The sequence below is a fragment of the Rhinatrema bivittatum genome, chromosome 5, assembly GCF_901001135.1.
Source record: "Rhinatrema bivittatum chromosome 5, aRhiBiv1.1, whole genome shotgun sequence".
In the NCBI taxonomy this organism is placed as follows: domain Eukaryota; kingdom Metazoa; phylum Chordata; class Amphibia; order Gymnophiona; family Rhinatrematidae; genus Rhinatrema; species Rhinatrema bivittatum.
Window position 1 is genome coordinate 214,999,326 of NC_042619.1, and position 23,506 is coordinate 215,022,831.

The window sequence follows — 23,506 nt, forward strand, 5'->3', positions numbered from 1 at the left end:
AAGATGGCGAAGGCGATGAGATTCTTCCGAGTCCTTATGCTCGTCTGACAATGGCAGCGAGATGGTTTGGTTTAGATGGAAGTGAGAAACCACTTTTGGGAGGAAGGAGGGGACCGTGCGTAGCTATATGGATCCCGGTGTGAACCTGAGGAAGGGTTCTCGACAGGACAGTGCCTGAAGCTCGGAGATGCGACGGGCCGAGCAGACTGCCACTAGGAATGCAGTCTTCAGTGTTAGTAGTCGGAGGGACAGACTGCGGGTGGGTCTGAAGAAGGCTCCTGCTAGGAAGTCTAGGACTAGATTGAGATTCCATAAAGGTACCAGCCACTTCAGGGGTGGTCGGATCTGTTTGACCCCTTTCAGGAAGCGGGAGACGTCCGGATGAGAGGCTAGGCTGCCGCCCCCCACCTTGGCTCTGTAGCAGGCCAACACGGCCACCTGCACCTTGATGGAGTTGAGAGACAACCCCTTCTGTAATCCGTTCTGCAGGAATTCCAGAATCGTGGGAATTTTGATGTCCGCGGGAGGATGTCGCGGTCTTCACACCAGGCTTCGAATATTCTCCATATTCGTATGTAGGTTAGAGATGTGGAAAACTTGCTTGCTCGGAGCAGAGTGTCAATCACCGCCCCCGAGTATCCGCTTTTCTTGAGGTGTGTCTTCTCAATGGCCAAACCGTAAGAGAGAATTGAGTTCAGTCTTCGTGGAGGATTGGGCCTTGTTGGAGCAGATCCCCGTGAGGAGGTAGAGGGAGAGGGTTCCCTGTCAGTAGTCTTCGCATGTCTGCGTACCATGGTCTTCTTGGCTAGTCCGGGGCCACTAGAAGTACTGGTCCCCTGTGGTGTTCTATCTTGCAGATGATTCCGCCCAGTAGCGGTCACGATGGGAAGGCGTATAGCAGGATTTCCTGTGGCCAGGTCTGGACGAGAGCATCAATCTCTTGGGATTGTGGTTCCTGTCTGCGACTGAAGAAGTTGGGAACTTGGGCGTTGGACCGGGTTGCCAGAAGGTCCATGGTTGTTGTTCCCCAGCGGTTTACTATCAACTGGAAGGCTGTGTTCGACAGCCTCCATTCCCCTGGGTCTAGACTTTCTCTGCTGAGGTAATCCGCAGTGACGTTGTCTTTTCCCACGATGTGGGTGGCTGAGATCTCTTGTAGGTTTGATTCCGCCCACACCATCAGGGGGTCTATTTCCAGGGAAACCTGTTGGCTCATGGTTCCTCCCTGGCAGTTGATGTAGGCCACTGTTGTGGCGCTGTCTGACATGACTCTGACCGATTCGCCCCAGAGTCTGTGACTGAAACGTAGGCGGGCTAGCCTGACTGCCCGTGCTTCCAGTCGGTTGATGTTCCATCCCGACTCTTCCTTGTCCCATTGCCCCTGGGTGGTCAAATTCCTGGCAGTGGGCTCCCCACCCTCGTAGACTCGCATCCGTGGTGAGCAGGATCCAGGTCGGTGGGGATAGTCTTACTCCCTTGCTCAGATGGTCTACTTGTAGCCACCATTGTTGCTGGGTTCGAACTTCCTCCGGGAGCTGGAGGCGGTCGGAGTAATTCTGGGACATCTGATTCCATCGTGACAGTAGGAAATGCTGTAGGGGTCGCATGTGAGCTCTTGCCCATGGGACCACTTCCAGTGTGGATGTCATGAGACCGGCTGCCAGTAATCAAAATGGCGTCGACGGCCCTTTGCCCTCACTATGTCACAGGGGCTACCGCTGCCATCGGTCGACCCCAGTGACATAGTGAGGGCAAAGGGCCATCGGCGCCATTTTGACTACTGGCAGTCGACAGCCCAAGTCCAGGAGATCACTCCCGGACCGCTCCTGGACCACCAGGGACTTTTGGCAGGTCTTGGGGGGGTTTAGCAGGGTGGAGGGTTGTAGAAAATTAATTTTGGAGGATTTGGGGAATGTCAGGAGGGTGGGGGGGTTTGTTAGATTTTTACTTTTTTATTAAAGATTTGTCTGCGAGCCCTGGACCCCTGCGGACTTTTGGCAGGTCTTGGGGGGGTCAGGAGGGTGGGGGATTGTAGTAAATTAATTTTGGAGGATTTGGGGAATGTCAGGAGGGTGGGGGGGGGTTTGTTAGATTTTTACTTTTTTATTAAAGATTTGTCTGCGAGCCCTGGACCACCAGGGACTTTTGGCAGGTCTTGGAGGGGGAGGGGGGGGGTCGGGGTCAGGAGGGTGGGGGGTTGTAGTAAATTAATTTGGCAGGTCTTGGGGGGCATCAGGAGAGTAGGGGGTTGTAGTAAATTAATTTGGTAGGTCTTGTATGGCTCTCACGGAATTATATTTTAAAATATGTGGTGTTCATGGCTCTCTCAGCCAAAAAGGTTCCCGACCCCTGTGCTACATGCTAGGAAAACTGTATTTGCACACATTTGATCCAGCACCTTGGTTAATTTGTCTAATTTGGTTATTCTGAAAATAAGATTTGCTGGTGGGTCAGGATGACTTGTATGTGGATCAGCTGTTCTAGTGACAACCAGATTTCTATCACCTTAGCTTCTTGAAGGGATAGTTCCTGGGTCTACATAGCTAATAGTTTATGATCTTTTCCTCCAGGAACTTGTCCAAACCCTTTTTAAGCCCAGTTATGCTAATCACTTTCACGACATCCTCTGGCAACAAATTCCACAGTAAAATTTTGTGCAGAGTGAAAAAAATACCTTTTCCGATTTGTTTTAAATCTGCTACCTATCAGCTGTTCTAGCTCACTTGATTTTATAAAACTCCGTATCTCGTCTCTATCATCTCTTCTCCAAGCTGAAGAACTCTAACCTGTTTAGCATTTCCTTATAGGGGAGCCATTTCATCCCCTTTCATTTTTGTTGCCCTTCTCTGTATGGTTTCTATTTCCATTATCTCATTAGTCTTCAAAACAAATAGACAAAATGAAACATTATAGATACCAAAGCAACCTGTACATTCATGTTTACTGGAAAAAATAACACCTTATGCAGTTGAGATTTTCATCTCTCCCTCTTTCTCGCTATAGGAAAAAGTGCACCTTCAGTATCATGACAGTACAGTTCTATCATCCTGAATCTTCCCTAATTATTATTCATCTCTGGTACCCCCATTTATTCTAATTTAAGAGCTTATTAACCACAACATTATTTTGTTATAATCTTGGCTGTTAGTGCTCCCTCTACTAGTTTATTATTTTTTTTAAAAATCTTCCCCTCCTTGCAATTCATGGTTCTTTAGTTAAGCACTCTCTCTATTCTAGTCCCCTGTCCCACAATTAAGTCTGACCAGCCACCTCTGCTCTTCCTAGCTGTTCACCTTAGACCTAGGCTCCGATTGCCCATCATTAACCTTTACAAATCCAATAAACCAGCCTTACCATAACTTTTCTAGCTCTTTTCTCCATTATTCTAACTTCTCATTCTCTTCTTTGTCTAGATGCTTCAATTCATCTTGGGGACTTGATCATTACTCTGTTTTAGATAACTTGCCTCATACTCATTTTCTTGGACTTTTTGAAAGCTTTCAATCTATTTTCCCCTTCAAATCATACAGTACTTATAATTTTTGTTTCTAAGGCTGGTCATGAGAATTTTATTCTTTTTATTTATTCATTTAAAATATTTATAAGTAGTCTATTCACAAAAAAATTATCAATTGATCTTGGGTTCCGTATGTACCCCTCTTGTAGGCTTTTCGGTTCTATTGCCAGGATGTTACTGGTTCAACATAATACATACTGTCTACATCTATTTCAATAAACATCCTATAGGTAGGCAGGTTAATGGTCTCCCTTATTTATTTAATAAATGTATAGTACACTCGATCATCAATTAGAGGAAAGGATCTTCCTGTTAACCATTTTGTTAAGATTTGGTCTAGATACTGTATAATGTCACCATATTTTTCTTTCATTCTGTTGGACTCCCTAGTCTAAAACCTTCTGACACCTTTTATCCAACTTGCTGTTTATTTTCTCTACCATTTTAAAACCCAGACTCAAACCTCAACTGTTTATCCAATCTTATTAATTTATTTGATCCTTCTCTTCATGGTTGTGTACTGTCTCTCCTTTATACATGATGATTAGAATGTTCCAGTTACTGGGCTAGCCCTGTAGTTCAGGCTATACCAATGAATAGAGGATCTGGGTTCTGATCCCCAATACACTGGGAACTGGTTTGACTTGGGTGTGCTGCTTTGGTGGCATGCCCAGCTCCAGAAAGGAAATAAAGAAGGCTGCTGAAATGGTGGTAGCCTCTGCTGGTCAATATAAACAATAAATATAAATTAAAGGATGTGCATCTCTAGCCCTTAAGCTAGAGGGACCCTTGGGCTGTTAAGACATGAGGTCTAGAGAGGAGGAGGAAACAGATACAATAGTGAAAACAGGAAAAAAGCCCCAATTATTACAGTAATATTTATTTAAAAGAGTTGTAAGGACATTGTGTTTGCTTGAAATGTATTTTCCAGTTTCACTTGTCTCAATGTGTCATTTGCTCATACCACATCAAATGTTGGCAAGATCAATCCAATATTAGTAAGAATACATGATCTTGGTGCCACTGGTATCACTTATATATATGCAGCCATCTCGAAAAAATATTTCTGGTTACTTATCCCTTCAAAAAAAAGCAAACATCTGTATATTGATAATTTGACTATATAAAAATCCAAAATTACATTAACAGTTACATCTATTTTTCTCTTAGAAATGAAATTTTTGTTATTTTCTGCCGAGCAGCTACTGCTGCTCATTACTAAGCTTCCAATGCAGCAGTGCTTTTGGGTGTCAGAAGTCTTCATTCTCAGGCTACTGGGTATTTTTCCCTATTATATCCCCACCTCATCTCTATCATGTCTGGTCATTGCAGCCATGCTCCTTAGCCAAGAGGCACTGGCCAGTAAATGTGTGAAACATGTCACACCCTATCAAAAGTGCAGTCAACCTGGAATCAGTATGGATTTTATTACACTTCCCTGTTCTACGAACTGCAAAGACTATGCATCATTCAGTCATCTGTGTCAAATATTTATGATCCTGTCCTTTGAACATTGCATAGAACTAACCTGTGAGTTTGCCAAGAATCCTCAATCAGCAAAATTTGTAAAAGGAGATCCAAGTATGGTCGGAGTTCATAGGTATAAGAATATGCAACCTTAAGAAATAAAATGTTAAAATCTAATTAAGAACCAGATTCTCGTTTTGCATGAAAGCAATTAAAAGCTTGATATTTTCTTGAACCTAGTAGTATTAAAACAGTGATTTGCAGAAACTAATGCACAGTAAGAGAAAAACCACTGGATCTAGAGACAAGCTCTTACACTGGAAATTTTTTAATCAGTGGTCCTCTCAGTGATGCGAGGATTTTAGTATATTTAATTTGTTTTCTTGTACCTGCCATAAAAGTTCACTCAGGACAGTAGAGGAGAACTGTGGATTCTCCCAACAGCAGAACCGAAGCAATTTGATGGTCTCTTCTGAATTACTGCAATCTTCAATAATTTTTTTCACATAACTTGTTCGCACAAACAAGATATCTGCCACGTTCTGCTGAAGAGCCATTATTGGTTGAGATAAGTTGCCCTCACCATAGGGGTTTGTAAGTGGTGGATTACCTAGAATGCATTAGAATTATTACTTTAAAGAATAAATCATTTCTGCTGTTCTTATTTAAAAAGTGCAATGATTTGTATGTATATAACCTAACAATAATTACATAAGTATACCAACTGAACAAACTTCCATACTGATACAGGTCAATGTATGGAGCCTGGATTCCTTGTAAACACCGCACCATAACTTCAAGATTTTATCTTCTCACTAGAGAATGAAAACTTGAAAAGCTGTGTTTTTCATTATGACATCAGCTGACAATGGGCTGGTAACAATGTCAGGAACTGAAACAACCATTTTAAATTAAGCAACAGTGCTGTAAAACAAAAAAATGTGCAAAGATAAAATAGATGTACCTGCTTAGAATTGCTTCCAGTTCACATCAAATTCTACAGCTATCAACGATGACTGGACTGACTACAGTTCTATAGGGGGTTGGTACTGTACATGGAATCCAAACCTTTCACAAATGAAACTGCACACAGAAATATGTATTGCATATATTGGACACAGAAAGAAGTTGAATTAGCATGTTTGTGTGAGCAGTACTGCCAATCTAAGAATTCAACTGTAGCTATGGCTGAAACCTTGATTGGTTCTACTGCTCACATGTTTCAAACTTTAATTCAACCCCTTTTTGTGAACAAATTAATAGAAACACTTTAATATGGGTATCACCAATATCAGACACTGTACTAATAATCATCCATTTCCCTTTTATAACCCTATGGAATAATCCTCCCACTGAAATACAGGGCTTTTAATTGCAAGGACTGATAAAATGAGTTTGAGGTTAAGTTTAGATACACATGAAATAAAAACTAGGACAATGGTGCACATACATCTGCCAGATTGTACTTATTTTGGCTGAAAGTATATTTGGAATTGCACTGACCCTGGTGCTGAGGATATTTGAGTCCTAAAACTCATCTCTTCTGGCTTTGGGACCAAGCAGAATCTACTCTAAACCCATTTGACTTCAGCTTAACATGGATGGTGCTGAAATAGGCTGGAGTTGCTGAATCTGTATTGGTGATGAAGAGGAGGCATTAAGAGGAGGATCACTTGAGGCCCCAAGAGGCATTTAAGTGCTCAACTCTGCAATCATGATGCACATGGTACATTAAGCAAGCACTAATTATTTTCCAGCCCAACTCCACCTCAAAAAGGCTATTGGGGTTGGCCTTGTAAGGGAGTGGATGTCCTCTGGAAGTCACTGTCAAATATTCTGGACAGGACCTCTGAAGATCAGTATGGCATTTTCTGAGCCTAGGAGGCAGAGTTTTCCTCCAGATCTTTTTAGGACAATGTGGAACTTCCAGCAAATCCAGAGATGCATTGATGCTTCAAAGCCTCTGTTGGAAACTCAAAAGAAAATTATTCCTTACCTGCTAATTTTCGTTCCTTTAGTACCACGGATCAGTTCAGACCGTGGGTGTCCCCCTTCCAGCAGATGGAGTCAGAGCAAAAACTGAAAGGGCACCCTCTCATAAGCTGGTGTGCCCTCTGTGTCTCTTCAGTATTAAGCATATCAAAGCAAGAAAGAACAATTGGATGGATCAAGACAAAAAACCAAATTGTCAACATGTATGCATAACTAACCATCAAGAACAACAACAACTTGCAAATAGAACTATCAGTCCTTTACAATCTGTACTGAATTATCTTAAGTGTACATTCGAGTTGCTAGACACTCCCAATCATCTTTAGGGAGGGCACCTGGACTGATCCGTGGTACTACAGGAACAAAAATTAGCAGGTAAGGAATAATTTCCTTTTCCCTGTACGTACCCGGATCAGTCCAGACCGTGGGATGTACCAAAGCTTCTCTATCAGGTGGGCCCCTGATAGCCCAGTTCGAATTACATGAGCATCAAAGGAGCCAAAGACCGGTACTTGGAGATTCAACTGGTAGTGGCGCGCAAAAGTATGCAACGACTTCCAAGTAGCCACTCTACATATCTCCTGCGGGGAGACCGCTTGGCTCTCTGCCCAAGAAGCCACTTGTGCACGGAGCGAATGAGCCCTGATGCCCTCCGGAGGAGAACGCCCCGCTCCAATATACGCTGACGAGATTGCTTCCTTTAGCCAACGCCAATGGTGGTTTTAGACGCCTTGTATCCTCTTTTGGGACCGCTCCACAAGACAAACAGATGGTCCGATAATCGAAAATCATTCGTCACCTCCAGGTATCAAATAAGGACAAGCTTGACATCCAGTCGCTGAAGATCTCTGGAATCCTCGTCAGAGAAGGAGGGCAGCTCCACCGACTGATTCAAATGGAAGGCCAAGTCGACCTTAGGTAAAAAGGATGGCACTGTGGTCAAAGAAACTCAGGAATCTGTGAAACGGAGGTAGAGCTCTTGGCATGACAACGCTTGGATCTCCGAAATCCTGCGGGCAGAGCAAATAGATACCAAAAATACGGCCTTGAAAGTGAGATCCTTGAGGGAAGCTCTCTTTAAGGGTTCGAAAGGCGGTCCGCCCAGAATGCGAAATACCAGATTTAAGTCCCACAAGGGTGCCACTGAATGGACCGGTGGCTTGACATGCTTCACCCCCTTCAAAAATCAGACTATGTCAGGATGAGAAGAAAGAGGAGCTCCCTCCAGGCGAGGGGACCAGGGCCCCAGTGCAGCCACCTGAACCCCTCAGGGAATTGTAGGCCAGTCCTTTATCCAAGCCTTGCTGCAAAAAGGAGAGTGCACCTTCTGAAGACCCAGGGTCTCTGAAGAGGGGTCAATATCCAATTCGGCCAAGACATGTGGAATAAGAGGGTCCAATTCATCCCGCTGAAAGAGCCGCAGGACTCGGGGATCATCTCCCTCCATTTGCATATAGGTCCCTGGATCATCCAGATCTGGGTCACTGACAGGGACCTGAGGAGGGGTCGAGACCGGGGCAACTGAATGGGAAACCACCCGAACTCGGGAGGGCCCTTGAGAGCTTCCTGGCTCTTGGGGAAGTAAGCCTCCTGGCCCCTGGGGAAGTCCTGCTCCTGTAGCACCCTGAGGGCGGGGCAGCTATGGTATCCCCCAATCTGAGCACTTTGGATGGTGGAGGGGCGAACACCGGATCCTGCTGCTGACTGTCTAGCCAGATAAGCATTATGCATTAAGATAATAAACTCTGCAGAAAATGGCTCAGGTAGAGGACCGGGGGTGGGGGGGGCACGGAAGGGGAGTCCCCCGGAGGTGCCTAAGCATCTAGGAGGTGGACCGGAGTAAGAATCGGTGGGGAGGGAGAACGGCCGAGGTCTGCAGCATCTGACTGCGGTGGAGCAGCCGACCCTGCAGACAAAATGGTCACTGCTCCCGCGTTGCCCGGGAATGGGGCTGACCTCCCTGAAGGCAGGCGCGCATGGCTGCATGAAGAAGAGCGTGCCCCTGGACTCGAGGTTCCTTCCCCCCCACCCCACCCCCGGGGAGACACCTCGCACAGAGCCCTTCTCGGGAGAGCCGCAAACCGGGCTCTCCACAGGCGGAACATCACGTCAGCCGTGGCATGGGGGGGAACTTTTGGTAAGTCACAAGAAGTAGATTTCACCCCCGAAGGCTGCTTGCTGCTGAACCAGGCAAACGGACAGCTCTTTTGCTATTAGGAAGGCACCGAACCGATCCAGAGAGTCAAATCCCTTTTAACTTTTTTTTTTTTCTGGTGAGGACAGAGGGATGCCGCGTCTCTGTCTGTGCTGCCCAGAGGAAAATGGTTTCTCAGGGTCGTGCAAGCAGGGGAGAGGTTGGACCACCAACTTACACCCCTAAATAGGCAGTAAAGACATGTAAGAAAAGAAAAACTACAGAGAACTTACCCTAAAATAAGAAAGAAAAGAAAAGAAATTGGTAGGCTAAACGGCACTAACAGATCAGTCTGCAAGCTGCAGCTGTAGTAAGCTCTGAGGAGGAAATTAAGGGAAACAGCTTTCCTCAGCAAAAAAAATTTCTTTCCCAAATAATACTTTTTTTTTTTTTTTTTTTTTTTTAAGTTTGATCCATCCAAAAGAAGAGAAAAGAAATAATGAAAGTCAAACTATTCTCTTGAACGATAAGGGGGAACAGCAGGTGCAATCCTCATCTGCTGGAGTCAGAGAAAATACTGAAGGGATGCAGAGGGCACACCAGCTTATGAGAGGGTGCCCTTTCAGTTTTTGCTCTGACTCCATCTGCTGGAACGGGGACATAACCTACGGTCTGGACTGATCCGGGTACGTACAAGGAACACAGACTCTTTTCAGTTCCTTGCTTGAGTGCTCAGAGTTGTGGTCTTGGCGCTTCAGTTGGGGTAATGAAATTTCTCAACTCTAGCCTTGAATGGAATCGAAGAGTTGAGGGTTTCTTGGGTATGGCCTGAGCCATCAGTGCTCAAAGTGGCTCAGTAGTCCTTGGGTCAAACCTTCAACATTAGTTTCAAACAGCTGGACTTTAGCTCATCACCAAGCAAAATTTGAAGCCTCTACTTCCAGGCCTGAACCATTCTGGGTGACATCTTTGTGCAAATACCAGAGTAAAAGGCATTGTGGCCTTGTCCCAGACACGTGTAGCAAACTATTTGTTCATCATTAATGGACACCATCTGTTTGCATTCACGACACAACTTGAAGGTACCGGCTTGCTTCTTGGGGACACTGAGAAAGACAGACCAGGCTAAATCAAAAAACCTTTCCCTTGCCAAAGAGTCCAAAGAGAAAAGAATTTTGGCCAGTTGGTTCAGCCATACTAAATAAAAGCAGGCAATTTCAGCTGCCTAAAAAAAATAAAAAATAGGCCAGCCTAGGAGATCCGAAGGAAAAGAACCTGAAGAAAAGAAAAAAAGTCAGTTTCTTAAGTTCTGGGTAGCCATAGAAGAAAGGTGATGTCTGATGTTCTTGGTGGACAAACGAACTTGAGGGAAGCCAACGTGCTACATCCATTTAGTGCCAAGTACGACTCGTGTGAACTAGTTTTCTGAGATAATTATAATCTCTATAACATGGATTATCAACTGAATTTTTAATATTGCAATAGTTTTACCTTTTATTAGTCAGTTGGTTCATGTATTTGTACAAAACATCCATTACATAAATAAAAAAAAAAAAGAGCACCATCCCAACAAGTAATGGTACACATTCTAAACTGTATAACTTAATATAATGTATCATGAGCCAAATACATCCATTGTCAGTTTTACTAGCTAAATGTATATTATACAGTTTACATATCAACCTAAAAAAGTTTTTAAGAATCAAACTATTTTTTGACCCCTTTTCAATTCCCAGCCTTCTAGCATTACACTACTACAGTAAAGTCAGTGTGTGGATCTCAATCCCCAGAGAAAGGCTCAACCATTCTGTGCGCCCCCAGATTCAAAAAAAGCAGAACCAAGGAACATTGCAGACATTTTTTTCTTCAGGTCTAGTCTCTCTCGAACATTTATAATACATGATGTGTGTATACTGTACCATTGATAGAGGACTGCATACGCGATGATACATCGCAACAACGGATTAGCTGTGACACTACAGTGTATAATTTGCCCAACTCAGCATACTGGTATTTGATTGGAGGACCCGGGCCTTCATCAAGAGCTACTAGCATAAATGTTGTAGGCACATTTAGTTTCAAGAGCTGAGTCTTTTCGGACACACCTTCACAAGAAATGAAAGAGAAAGCATATTAAAAACAGCATAAAAAAAGTTTTCCTTTTACTATCAGCTACTATTGCTCAATTCCCCCCCTTTTTCTTACTTCATGCCTTTGAACACAATTTCTTTTTTGAAATCCGTAATAGTACATCGTAAAGATACAGTTGATCTAAAAGAGGTTCTTAGCTCCTGCCTATCTACTTTTGCTGCCTCTTATCCTGTGACTCCCAGTACATTCCTTTTTTCACTTCAACATCCATGTATGGGCTAAGTCTTGAAATCTGGCCTGCCATGTGAACTTACAGTAAGGGTAATATCTTGACATCTGATGGGCCTAACTCAGCTAAAGAAATGGGAGTTTGAGCAAAGAAAAGAACTGCTTATTGCTGGGCCACTGGTCTGTTTTTATTATCTGTTCTCTCCTTTCCACCCTGTTACAATACAGCTCTAATCCAAACAAGAACCACCCTCAGAGTTTACAGACTTGGTAGTTTAACTTGGGGTGTGGGAGAGGGGGAAATCAAAATCACAAATAGTTCCCTCTCCTCTCTGAAATATGAAAACATTTTCCTAAATAACATTCTCAAGTGCAAAAATTGCAAATATGCAGGGTCATTTTAACGCAGTTCTCATGCACTATCCATTTGTTTCCAGATCTCTAAGGATAAGTGTGTTCCAACTGACCAGTGGCTAAGTCTGTGCTCTTTTTCCAAAAGTTCTTGGGGAAAGTATAAAGCTTGTATTTTTGTACCTGTGTGCTTTGTGTGGGAGTTGTTTTAAAAAGAAAACAGAGAGAAAGGTAGCAAAAAGTGCTTGATTAGAAACAATATTTTTGTAGTTCTGAAAAGTGCAGTTGCTTACCTGTAACAGGTGTTCTCCTAGGACAGCAGGATGTTAGTCCTCCCATTTGGGTGACATCATCAGATGAAGCCTGGCACGGAAAACTTTGTTAGTTTCTAGAAACTTTGACTGGCAGACTGAGCATGCCCAGCCTGCTGCTGCCCGTGCGTCCACACGAGGTCGCCCTTCAGTCTCGTAACATAGCAAAAATATGACTGATAAAAAGAACATAACAAACCGAAGGTGAATCCAACATCATGGGGAGGTGGGTGGGATTCCTGAGGACTAACATCTTGCTGTCCTAGGAGAAACACCTGTTACAGGTAAGCAACTGCGCTTTCTCCTAAGACAAGCAGGATGGTAGTCCTCACATGTGGGTGATTACAGAGCTCCAGACCACCCCCTGCGATCAGAGGGGCCCACAGTAGCCGAACAAGGTGCCAATGGGCACAACTGCGGTACTGTGGGAAAAACCAGGGACAGTCTGGCCCCACAGAGAGTATGATGAAAACAGTTGAGCTCAAGGCTGGAATAGGTTGCAGAAGACAGACTGGCCTAAAGTGCTGTCCTGGCGACTATCCAGGGCAGCGACCTTGAGTTCTCTCCACACAATTGCGAATGTGTGGAGAGAACTCAAGGTTGCGGCCCTGCAGATTTTGGCGACAGGGACCACATGCAGATGGGCCACTGTCGCCGCCATAACCTGCACAGAGTGAGCTTTCACCCTGCCTGCCAGCTGGATGCATTGCCTTCTACAAGCAGGCAGGCCATCTGCTAGCCAGTTGGATAGGATCTGCTTCCCCACTACTGCTTCCAGTCTATTGGTGTCAAAAGACAAAAAGAGCTGGGAAGATTGTCTATGACTCGCTGTATGGTCCAAGTAAAAAGCGAGCGCCCGCTTGCAGTCCAGGGTGTGAAGAGCACGTTCCCTCGGGTGAGAATGAGGTCGTGGGAAGAATGATTGACTGGTTGATGTGGAAAGCAGTCACCACCTTCGGCAGAAATTTTGGATGCATGTGCAGCACCACATGCTCATGGAAGAATTTCGTGTAGGGGGCGTACGTAACCAGGGCCTGGATCTCACTGACCCTGCCAGGGAAGTGATCGCCACCAGGAACATAACTTTCCAGGTGAGGAACCTCAGGTCACAGGATTTGAGAAGCTCCAACGGATGCCGCAAGGACAACGTTGAGATCCCATGGGGTTGCTGGCGGGCGAAGCAGGGGCTTCAGTTGAACCAGGCCCCACATGAACTGCCCGACCAGTGGCTGGACTGAAATGGGCACCCCAGCGACCCCCTGGTGGTAGGCACCGAGGTGCATTCAGACCGAGCAGGTCTGGAGGCCGGACTCGGACAGGTGCCACAGATAATCCAGCAGGCGTGGGAGCATACAGGAGAAAGGGTCCAGTCCGTGGCCATCGCACCAGGTGGAGAAACGCTTCCACTTTGAGCTGTAAGATCTCTAGGTGGAAGGTTTCCGGGATTCAATCAAGACCCTGGAAACACCATCCGAGAGCTGTAAGGGCTGGAGGATCATGCGCTCAACATCCATGCCATGAGGGCCTGGAGGTTTGGGTGGCACATGGTGCCCTGGTTCTGCAACAGGTCGGGAGCCATCCCAGCGGAACCGGTGCGCTCATGTCCTGGAGCAGAGAAAACCACACTTGCCTTGGCCAGGAGGGTGCCACAAAGATCATGGTCCCCCAGTCCTCTTACAGCTTTGTCACCTTGGCCAGCGTGCCCAAGCAACGGAATAGATCGGCTGCCACTGCCGGGTTCAGGGACCACTTGTGTGGCTGGAAGGACTGGCTGAGGCGGTCTGTCAGCATGTTCAGGTGGCCCGGCAGGTAGGTGGCCCGTAGATACATCCCCCTGGAGAGGGCCCAATCCCAGACCTGTATCGCTTCCTGGCAGAAGGAGAAGAAGCCTGTGCTGCCCTGCTTTTTGATGTACCACATCACCACCTGGTTGTCCGTTCTGGTAAGGACAGCCTGTGCTGGAAGGCCCACAAGGTGTACCAGGTCACTCGCAGCTCTAGGAAATTTATCTGGCCGCAGTCCAAAGGCCCTGGGTATGCAGACCATCTTTGTGGGCCCCCCACCCCTGAGGCGAGGCATCGGTGGTGAGGATTATCTGGGGTGGCGTGGGCTGGAATGGGAGTCCGATTTCCAGATTGGATAGGGCCTCCCACCAGGTCAAGGAGAGACGAAGAGGGTCCGTGACCATCACCAGCGCCTCCAGATTATGGGAAGCTTGCCGCCTCTGGAACTGCAAGGCCCACTGCGGGTTCCTCATGCGAAAGCTGGCCAAGGGGGGGTCACATGGATCGAGGTCAGTATGTGGTCCAGCAGGCGGAGCAGGAGACGGGCCAGCACATTCTTTCTGTTGCAAACAAGGGTAGCCAGTGAGGAGAGGGCAACCACTCGATTCCTGGGCAGAAAAGCTTTTGCTTGTGCTGTATCCAACCTGGTGCCGATAATGTCCATTCGTAGAGACGGATTGAGATGTGACTTGGGGAAGTTGATAACGAATCCCAAGGTCTGTAAGGCCTGCACCATCAAGGCCAGAGCATCAGGGCCCCGGAGTAGCCAGTTGGTCCAGGTACGGAAAGACGTGGACTGCGCGATGCCTGAGGTAGGCAGCCATCAACGCCAAGCATTTCGTGAAGACATGTGGGGCTGAAGCCAGCCCAAAGGGCAGCACTTTGTACTGAAAATGTGCCGTCCCCACCAGGAAGCAGAGGTACTTCCTGTGGTTGGGGACAATTACAATATGGGCGTAAGTCTCCTTTAAGTCCAGAAAGCAGAACCAGTCTCCTCTGAGAAGCGTGATCAGCGTGTCCAGAGAGACCATCTTGAATTTCTCTCTTATGAGAAATCGGTTTAACGCCCTGAGGTCGAGAATGGGGCATAAACCACCATTCCTCTTTGGAATGAGGAAGTACCCGCAAGTAGAAGCCGTGATCCCACGGCTCATTGGGAACCAGTTCTACTGCATCTATCGCTATTAGGGCGGAAAGCTCCAATTGAAGGATGACCTGGTGGGTGGGTGTACCCCATGATGGACATGGGGGAGCGGTTTCTGGGAATCTGCTGAAGTTCAGCAGTAGCCTTGGCAGATAATGGAGAGGACCCAGCGGTCCGAAGTGATCGCTTCCCAACGGTGGGTAAAGCAAAGTAGCTTGCCATCGACTGGGGGATCGACCACCAGGGGAACCGGCGTCTGGCTCATGCCCCCTCGCCGCCAGTCAAAAACCAGCGGATGGGGCATGCTGAGGGGCTAGTGGAGAGATGCTGAAGAGTATCATGCTGATCTTTCAGCTGCAAAATACTTGAAATCCAGTAAAGGCTGGAAAATAATAAATAGCAAAATATATGAAATCCAGCTATAAGTAAACTAACAGGGAAAGCAGGTCCAAGAGTTTGCGAAGGGCCTTCCCTAGCAACAGCAAGAGTCCCTCGCAGACATTGCCACGCTGGGACTAGAGGCGGGTAAACACGAAGTCAGATCTACCTATGAAGTTTTCGAAACCGCTGCCTGCCTAGCTGCTGGAGGTGTTGGTGCCAGACAGCTGGCGTGGCGCCAGGCCTCTGATCTCCGACCAGAGGTTCAGGACAGACTTGCGGTCCTCACCTGTACAAAAGAGAACCTGTTTGGGGACAAGGTGAAAGAGGTCATGGCACAGCTGAAATATCAAAATATATGAAATCCAGCTATAAGTAAACTGACAGGGAAACCAATAATTTTTGACTTTGTAGTGACCTCATATCGTGCCGCTAGGGGCTATGAGTTTTTTAAATGAAGCTCTAGAAGGCGCTAGGGCTTTTCTAATCATTGGTCACGGAAAGTCGGTGATTCTTCAATAAGAAGCTATCATGCACACATTCAAACATTAGGCTAAAGTTCACCTTTTGGTCGCCGCATCTCAAAAAAGATATAATTGCGATGGAGAAGGTACAGAGAAGGGCTACCAAAATGATAAGGGGAATGGAACAACTCCCCTATGAGGAAAGACTAAAGAGGTTAGGACTTTTCAGCTTGGAGAAGAGACGGCTGAGGGGGGATATGATAGAGATGTTTAAAATTATGAGAGGTCTAGAACGGGTAGATGTGAATCGGTTATTTACTCTTTCGGATAGTAGAAAGACTAGGAGATACTCCATGAAGTTAGCATGGGGCACATTTAAAACTAATCGGAGAAAGTTCTTTTTTACTCAACGCACAATTAAATTTGTTGCCAGAGGATGCGGTTAGTGCAGTTAGTATAGCGATGTTTAAAAAAGGATTGGATAAGTTCTTGGAGGAGAAGTCCATTACCTGCTATTAAGTTCACTTAGAGAATAGCCACTGCCATTAGCAATGGTAACATGGAATAGACTTAGTTTTTGGGTACGTGCCAGGTTCTTATGGCCTGGATTGGCCACTGTTGGAAACAGGATACTGGGCTTGATGGACCCTTGGTCTGATCCAGTATGGCATTTTCCTATGTTTCTTATGAGTGTCTAATAAAGCTTTATGTTACAATCAGGTTGTGCCGGGCTTTTTTTGATAAGATGTCTTGTTCTGTCCGACACTGTACAATGTTTCGGAGGACACGCCTTCAGGGAAACAGAAAAATGCTTGAAGCCGGTTAATAACGACTGGTGAACAACCTGAAAAAATGTGCGAAAGAACCCTTTAACAGATGAACAACATCATGCGCCTCCATGTTTAGACCTGATTGTGGACTACCCACAGACTGATAACAAAGCTTTATTAGACACTCGACCAAAAGGTGGACTTTAGCCTAATATTTGAATATGTACATGATAGCATCTTATTGAAGAATCACCAACTTTCCGTGACCAATGATTAGAAAAGCCCCAGCGCCTTCTAGAGCTTCAATTAAAAAGCTCGTAGTCCCTAGCGGCACAATATGAGGTCACTACAAAGTCAAAAATTATTGGTTTCCCTGTCAGTTTACTTATAGCTGGATTTCATCTATTTTGATCTTTCAGCTGCGCCATGACCTCTTTCACCTTGTCCCCAAACAGGTTCTCTTCTGTACAGGGGAGGACCGCAAGTCTGTCCTGAACCTCCGGTCGGAGATCAGAGGCCCGGCGCCACGCCAGCTGTCTGGCACCAACACCTCCAGCAGCTAGGCGGGCAGCGGTTTCGAAAACTTCATAGGTAGATCTGACCTCGTGTTTACCCGACTAGTCCCAGCGTGGCAATGTTTGCAAGGGACTCTTGCTGTTGCTAGGGAAGGCCTTCCGCAAACTCTTGGACCTGCTTCCATAAATTGTGGTCGTATTGGGTCATGTACAGCTGGTAGGCCGCAATATGGGCCACCAGCATAGCCCCCTGGAACATTTTCCTCCCTATGCCATTGAGCTCCCTGTATTCGCGCCCTGGGGGGGCAGAAGCATGTGTCCAGGAGCGTCTGGCCTTTTTCAGTGCAGACTCCACCACCACAGTCTGTTGGGGTAAGTGTCACCGTTCAAAGCCCACGGCCTATTGAACCAGATTAGTCGCATTAGCTTTCCTGTTCACCGGGGCAATTGACACTGGGTGTTACCACCCGAAGCTCCTTAAAGATGTCGTGGACCAGCACCGCCATGATCTTTTTTGGGGCATCGATGAACTGGAGGACCTCAGTATCTTGTGACAGGTATCTTCCTCAGAAAGGAGCTGGAAAGGGATGGCCTCAGCCATGGCCCTTACAAAGCTGGCGAATGACAGGTCGTCGGGTGAAGATAGACACTGCTCCTCCGGAGGGGAAGGCTCTGAGAAAGGGGTCCATCAGAGAACTTGGAAGGCGTGTCCGAGGAGTCATCGCGCCATGGGTCATAGGGGCCCTTCTCATCGCTAGGATCCGGACGCCGAGGGTGGGAACTGGGAGGGGTGCTAGGCCTGGGTCCCAAAGGCAACGAGGGCCGTGGGGGCACTGACGGACCCTTGGGCATTGAGGGGCGCATCGGCCATGGTACGGGGAACCATGGGCATGGGCGCCTGGTCCCCGAGACCTCATCCTCCCTTGGAGAATCCGGGAATCGGTATCACTCCGGTGGAGGGCGTAGGTGGTCGAGGAGACATCAGAGGCCTCTTGGGGACTGGTTGCGTCAGTAGGGCGCCATGAAGGACGTCCAGACGCTCCAGCAGGGGCACGAGCAGAGAAGGCGGAGGCTCAGGCATCGGTATGGGGGCCAGTGGTGCTGGCAGCTCGACTCTCTGAAGCGTTTTGAGCACTGCCAATTGCACCCTGTGGTCCAGCTCCTCCTGAGTAGTAAGGATTGATGGAGGGGGACGAGGCGTCGCTGGCACCCCTCAGAGGGATCACGAGGGAGCACAGCGCCCAGCACAGTTGCTGGTGGGGAATGCCTCGAGCTACCAGGGGCACCGGAGGATGGGGCCTCGGTGGCAGGTGCCACTTTGATGGCGGCTCGGCAGCCGCCGATGCTGCTCCGGAACCAGAGCCATTTCAGGATAGTGACCGGTGTCTATGCTTTCTGGGTTTCCGGTGCCCGGCCCGGTCTTTCCCCAGTGCCTAGGACGATGACGACCCAGAGGTTAGGGGGAGAGGAGAGAACACAGAGGATCAATCTCCCTCTGCGATCCTTAGGGGTACTGGAGAGCGGGTCCGCCAGGGGAAGAGACTGGGAAGGTTCCCTAAGGTTCTTAGGTGTGGAGGATACAGACACCAAAGCGGAGGGTTTTGGAGATCAAAAAGCTTCTCCATTTTATCCAGGTGTGCACGATGCCCTTTGGGGGTCATTTGATCGCACAAACGACACCCATGGACATCGTGTGAGGCCCCCAGTAGAGGATACACACCTAATGCAAATCCGTGATAGACATGGTCCACGGGTACTAGGGGCACGTCGAAAACCCGATGACGCCATCGAAAAAGAGAGGCCGGCGCGCAGTCAATGACCGACGGAGACCCAAAAGTGGGAATCGGGAATTGACTGCGAACAACAACGGCAAAAGCCAAGGATACCTACCAGAGGAACTGATCGCAAAGGGGGACCAGACGCAGAAAACCCCCCGAAAAACCAGGAAAAATGCTTTCAAGGGTTTGGAGCTCACAACCATGAGGCTACTGCACTGCGGAAAAGAAGAGACTGAAGGGGGACCTTGCATGGACATGCGGCTCCATCTGATGATGTCACCCACATGTGAGGACTACCATCCAGCTTGTCCTAGGAGAATAAAACTTCCTTGGCTGTCTAGTATTAGGAAGAGGCATGCTACATTTGAATTAGAGCCCTTAAGTTTTTTCCTGCAAGTAATCTCAACTGTGTGATAATCAACCTCGTGCTCACAAATGGGGATAATGTCTCTAATGTTCGAGTAAGTAAGTGCCCACCTGAGCACTAGTGATCAGACGGTATGGTATGATATCGCAAATAAGATACAGAGAAGTTGCATGAACACCAGTTTTGAATTTCATAAATACAGACTTTGTCAAAATTGGGATGTACATGGAGGAAGAACTGGAGGACTGAAGATAATGGGTGAGGTGGAACAACAGTGGATCAAATTAAAAGGAGCTATTACAAAAGCAACAAATCTATATGTTAGAAAAGTAACCAAGAGTAAAAGGAAAAACCAATCTGGTTCTCAAAGGAGGTGGTTGAAAAAAATAAATGTGAAAAGAACAGTTTTGAAGTATAAAGGATCCCAAAAAGAGGAACATAGGAAGAATACCTGGTGAAACTGAGTGAGAATAAGAAAGAAAAAAGGAAAGCAAAAAAATCAAGCGGAGGAAAGGATTGAAAGATAGGTAAAGAGGGTGTAAAAACCTTTTTCAAATAAATCGGAGAAAGAAGGGAGACTAAGAGGTATAGTGAAATTCCAAGGTGATAAGAAGCAATGTGTAGATCAATTTTAGGCTTTTATGATATTTATATTATATTTATAATTGTTTTTCTTATTATGCTCTTATGATGATCCTTAAGTTTTTTATTTTATATCTGTTCTTAATTTTTAACTATTTAAATATTTGTAATCTCTTTTAATTGAATTATTGTATTTTCTTGCTTCCACATTGACTGTAAACCGTTGTGAAGATCCTGACTAAGAAAACGGTATACAAAACTTAATAAACATAAACATGAAGAAATGGCAGAAATATTAAACAAATACTTCAGTTCAGTGTTCACTAAATATGACCCTGGGAGAAGCACCGTTGCTGGATGACAAGACCGTAGTTTTGGATGGGTTAGATGAAACTCCGTGAACAGAAGAGAATGTATGGGAAGAATTAGGTAAACTGAAAGTGGACAAAGCCATGGGGCTGAATGAAGTACATCCCAGGATACTGAGGGAGCTCAGAGATGTGGTGGCCAGTCTGCTGAAAGACTGGTTCAATAGATCTTTGGAAATGGGAGTGGTCTAGCCTGGAGAAGAGCCAGGCCAGACAAAGGGCTAAAATAAACCCAAAAAACACATCTTGAATGCTAATTGAGGAATGGTTCACAGGAATTGAGTGTAGGAGATGGTAAAGACTATTCATACAATCGGTTTCATAACTATAATTTTCATGGGAATCATTCTATTGGAGTATGATATTTTGATATTATGGATTTGAGAAATCATACAGTTTATTTTATTATGAGATTAAGTAATCAGACAGTTTATGTTATATTCATTTCGGAACAGCCATGTTTTCAGGTCCCGTTTGAATTTTTGTCTGTTGTAGTTCTTAAGTCTTCAGGCATAGAATTCTATAGTTCAGCACTTTTTCTCTTGTTTGCGACAAGTGAGAGGTTTGTAAGGTTGGGATTGAGAGGAGACCTTTATTTTGTCATCTCAGAGTTCGTTGAGGTTTGTGCTGTTTAAGGGACACCCGAAGCAGATCATTGTTATTTAGGTTAATGTTACTGAACATGATCATTAATGCTTTATATTGGATTCTTGATTGTATTGGTAGCCAGTGTAGTGCTTTCAATGCAGGAGTGATGTGTTCATATTTACTGGCGCCAGATAAATAGTCTTGCAACTGGCTGCAATTTTTAACTTTATATTGTCCTGTCAACATCAAAAACTTGGTATAAATTTTATGTTTTTTAATTGTTCACCTTGTGTATATACAGTCACATGCATAGAAGGAGCAATAAAATCAATTTTCATCTAAAATACCACAATAATCTACATGCAAAAGCTTAGCTGAAGTTTTTCATTAACTAGTTCAGCAAGATATTGTTATCTTGTTACTGTTGAAGGAAAATTACTATAAAAGTGGTCATTTCTGCAGATCTCTGATAAAAGTTTAAATGTAATTAGTGTAAAGATAATTACATTTAATGCTTTTACAGTGATCACATCTAAAGATTTTTTGTTTAGTTCTGCAATTTATCCTATTTTACTTTCTTGTGCAGCAGGAAAGATATGCAAATCCAAGTAATAGTACTGGTCTAGCCTGCTGTGCTTTACTAAAGCTAACTGCAAGCAAATGTCAGGCATTGTAAATGAGATACACCAAGGCTCAAGCTCCTTCAAGTTTATATAGGAAAAACACCGTAGAGAGAAAAAAAATACAAAAGACATTAATAAATGATAAAAAGACACTACCATGATCCTTTTCTCCAAGAGTGTCGTTTCCTATAACAAATCATCCTGACAACCCTTTAAACAAAATCTATTCTCCAAGAATTTATCAGCTAAGGTCTGCAAAAATATGGTTTTGTCAATTCCCAGCACTGAGCAATCTGATGATCCTACTTGCCATTTGGTATAAAATCTGCTTTGGAATATAAATTAGGTTTCTCTATGCAATGCATACAGCCATGATTATGTACAAATGGGTGGTGTTTTTCCTACCGAGGTTGGCATACATCACGAACAGATTGAAATATTGTTGTAAGTGACGTCCATGCTCTGACACTTCCCTTCGGAGAAGGTTCAGTACTGCTCTCAGCAAGTGATCGCTCAAACTTAGATTATCAAAGGCCTAAACGGGGAAAAACAATTAGGTCAAGGAAATATCAAATTCACCATGCTGACAACTAGTATCACTGACTAGGTATATATATTTTTTTAATATATTAAGACTTGATATACTCAAACTAGATTTTGCTTACTTAGCCATCTAATAAGACTGTGAAATCATGTTAATTTTGAAATCACAGCAAAGAAAAACAAGCTGAACTGAAGTCAGAGCTTTATTGTTAATGTAAGTACTTATTACCATACAGCATAGTACATAACAGGATTTTAATTACACTAGCCCAGAAAGGAGAAAAATTCTCAAGAGAAAACCATAACTATATCTGAGTAAGAGGAGAAAGTTATACTTGAGATTGCATCTGAAATACTGAAATGAGTTTATAGGTTCTTAACCCATTAGAGCCAACATTATGTTTTTTAGAAGCTGTTCTCTAAATAGGACACTGGGACATAATGGGTTAAGATAGGAATAACTGCAGTTTCAAACAAATTTCAGAAAGTTGAAAAAATTGGTAACTGGATGAATACCTGACTTGAAGGACCAGGAGAAGCAAAAGGTGAAGAACATGGGCCATCTTGCAATGAGAAATGTGCAATAAATACTACCAGCTTCGCAAATGCACCTCGCACTTCTGCACTAGGGCATTCCAGAAGATATTCTGAGAATCGGTTTGCATAAGCGAAAAGGACATTGTGTGCAAACCAACAACGCACGTTCTTACTGTGACGAAGGAGGATACATATAGCATCATACCTAAGACAGGGTATATAACATACAGTATTAATCATAAGGACAACATTTTACTTCTTTCAAACTGTCTCCTCCCCTTTTCATAGGAAAGCTCTGCTCAGAGTATCATACTTTCCAAAATATATCTACTTAAGTAACTGCACCACTACATAGCCCAGGAAAAGGATCAAAGGATGAATTTAACACACTAAAAGCAAAAATGTTTACAAGCAATTACTGTTCTCTGTTGACAACAGTACAAAGTCAAGCTTCTGTATCACATTTCCTGCTATCAAATGTGGAACTGAAAGACTCTTGTGAGGACTGGAGACTGGATGCTGGATGAATTAACAAGTACTAGTTTTAGGTTATTAGGTTTGAAGGTCCTAGCATAATAGGTTATACACGGGATATCACACGTAGCAGAGGAAATCACACTGCTTTCAGCCAGTATATGGCTTATGTTATTCATAGATCTATTTCCTTTAAGTTTTACCAAAGTTTTGGCTACTAGAAGGGAAGACAGTTATACAGGAGATCTTTCTCCAAGCAAGGGAGAAAGAGTTGTTTACCTGTAATAGGTGTTCTCCCAGGACAGCAGGATGTAATCCTCACATGTGGGTGACGTCATCAGACGGAGCCCTGTCACGGAACACTTATGTCAAAGTTTCTAGAACTTTGACTGGCACACTGAGCATGCCCAGCATGCCATAATCCCTGTGGCCACAGGGGTCTCCCCCCTTCAGTCTTGTTTGTAGCAAAAGGTACGAGTGAAAAAATAAAACGGTTTCGG

General features: G+C 45.2%; 1 protein-coding gene across 1 annotated transcript in view; it reads right to left on the reverse strand.

Moving 5' to 3' along the window:
* Positions 1 to 23,506, reverse strand: part of USP9X (ubiquitin specific peptidase 9 X-linked) — a 723,495-nt gene that overhangs the window by 113,775 nt on the left and 586,214 nt on the right. The window contains 5 exon segments of the mRNA XM_029603145.1: positions 5,046 to 5,134; positions 5,374 to 5,594; positions 11,030 to 11,215; positions 21,858 to 21,987; positions 22,512 to 22,737. Coding sequence (XP_029459005.1) covers positions 5,046 to 5,134; positions 5,374 to 5,594; positions 11,030 to 11,215; positions 21,858 to 21,987; positions 22,512 to 22,737 — 852 coding nt within the window.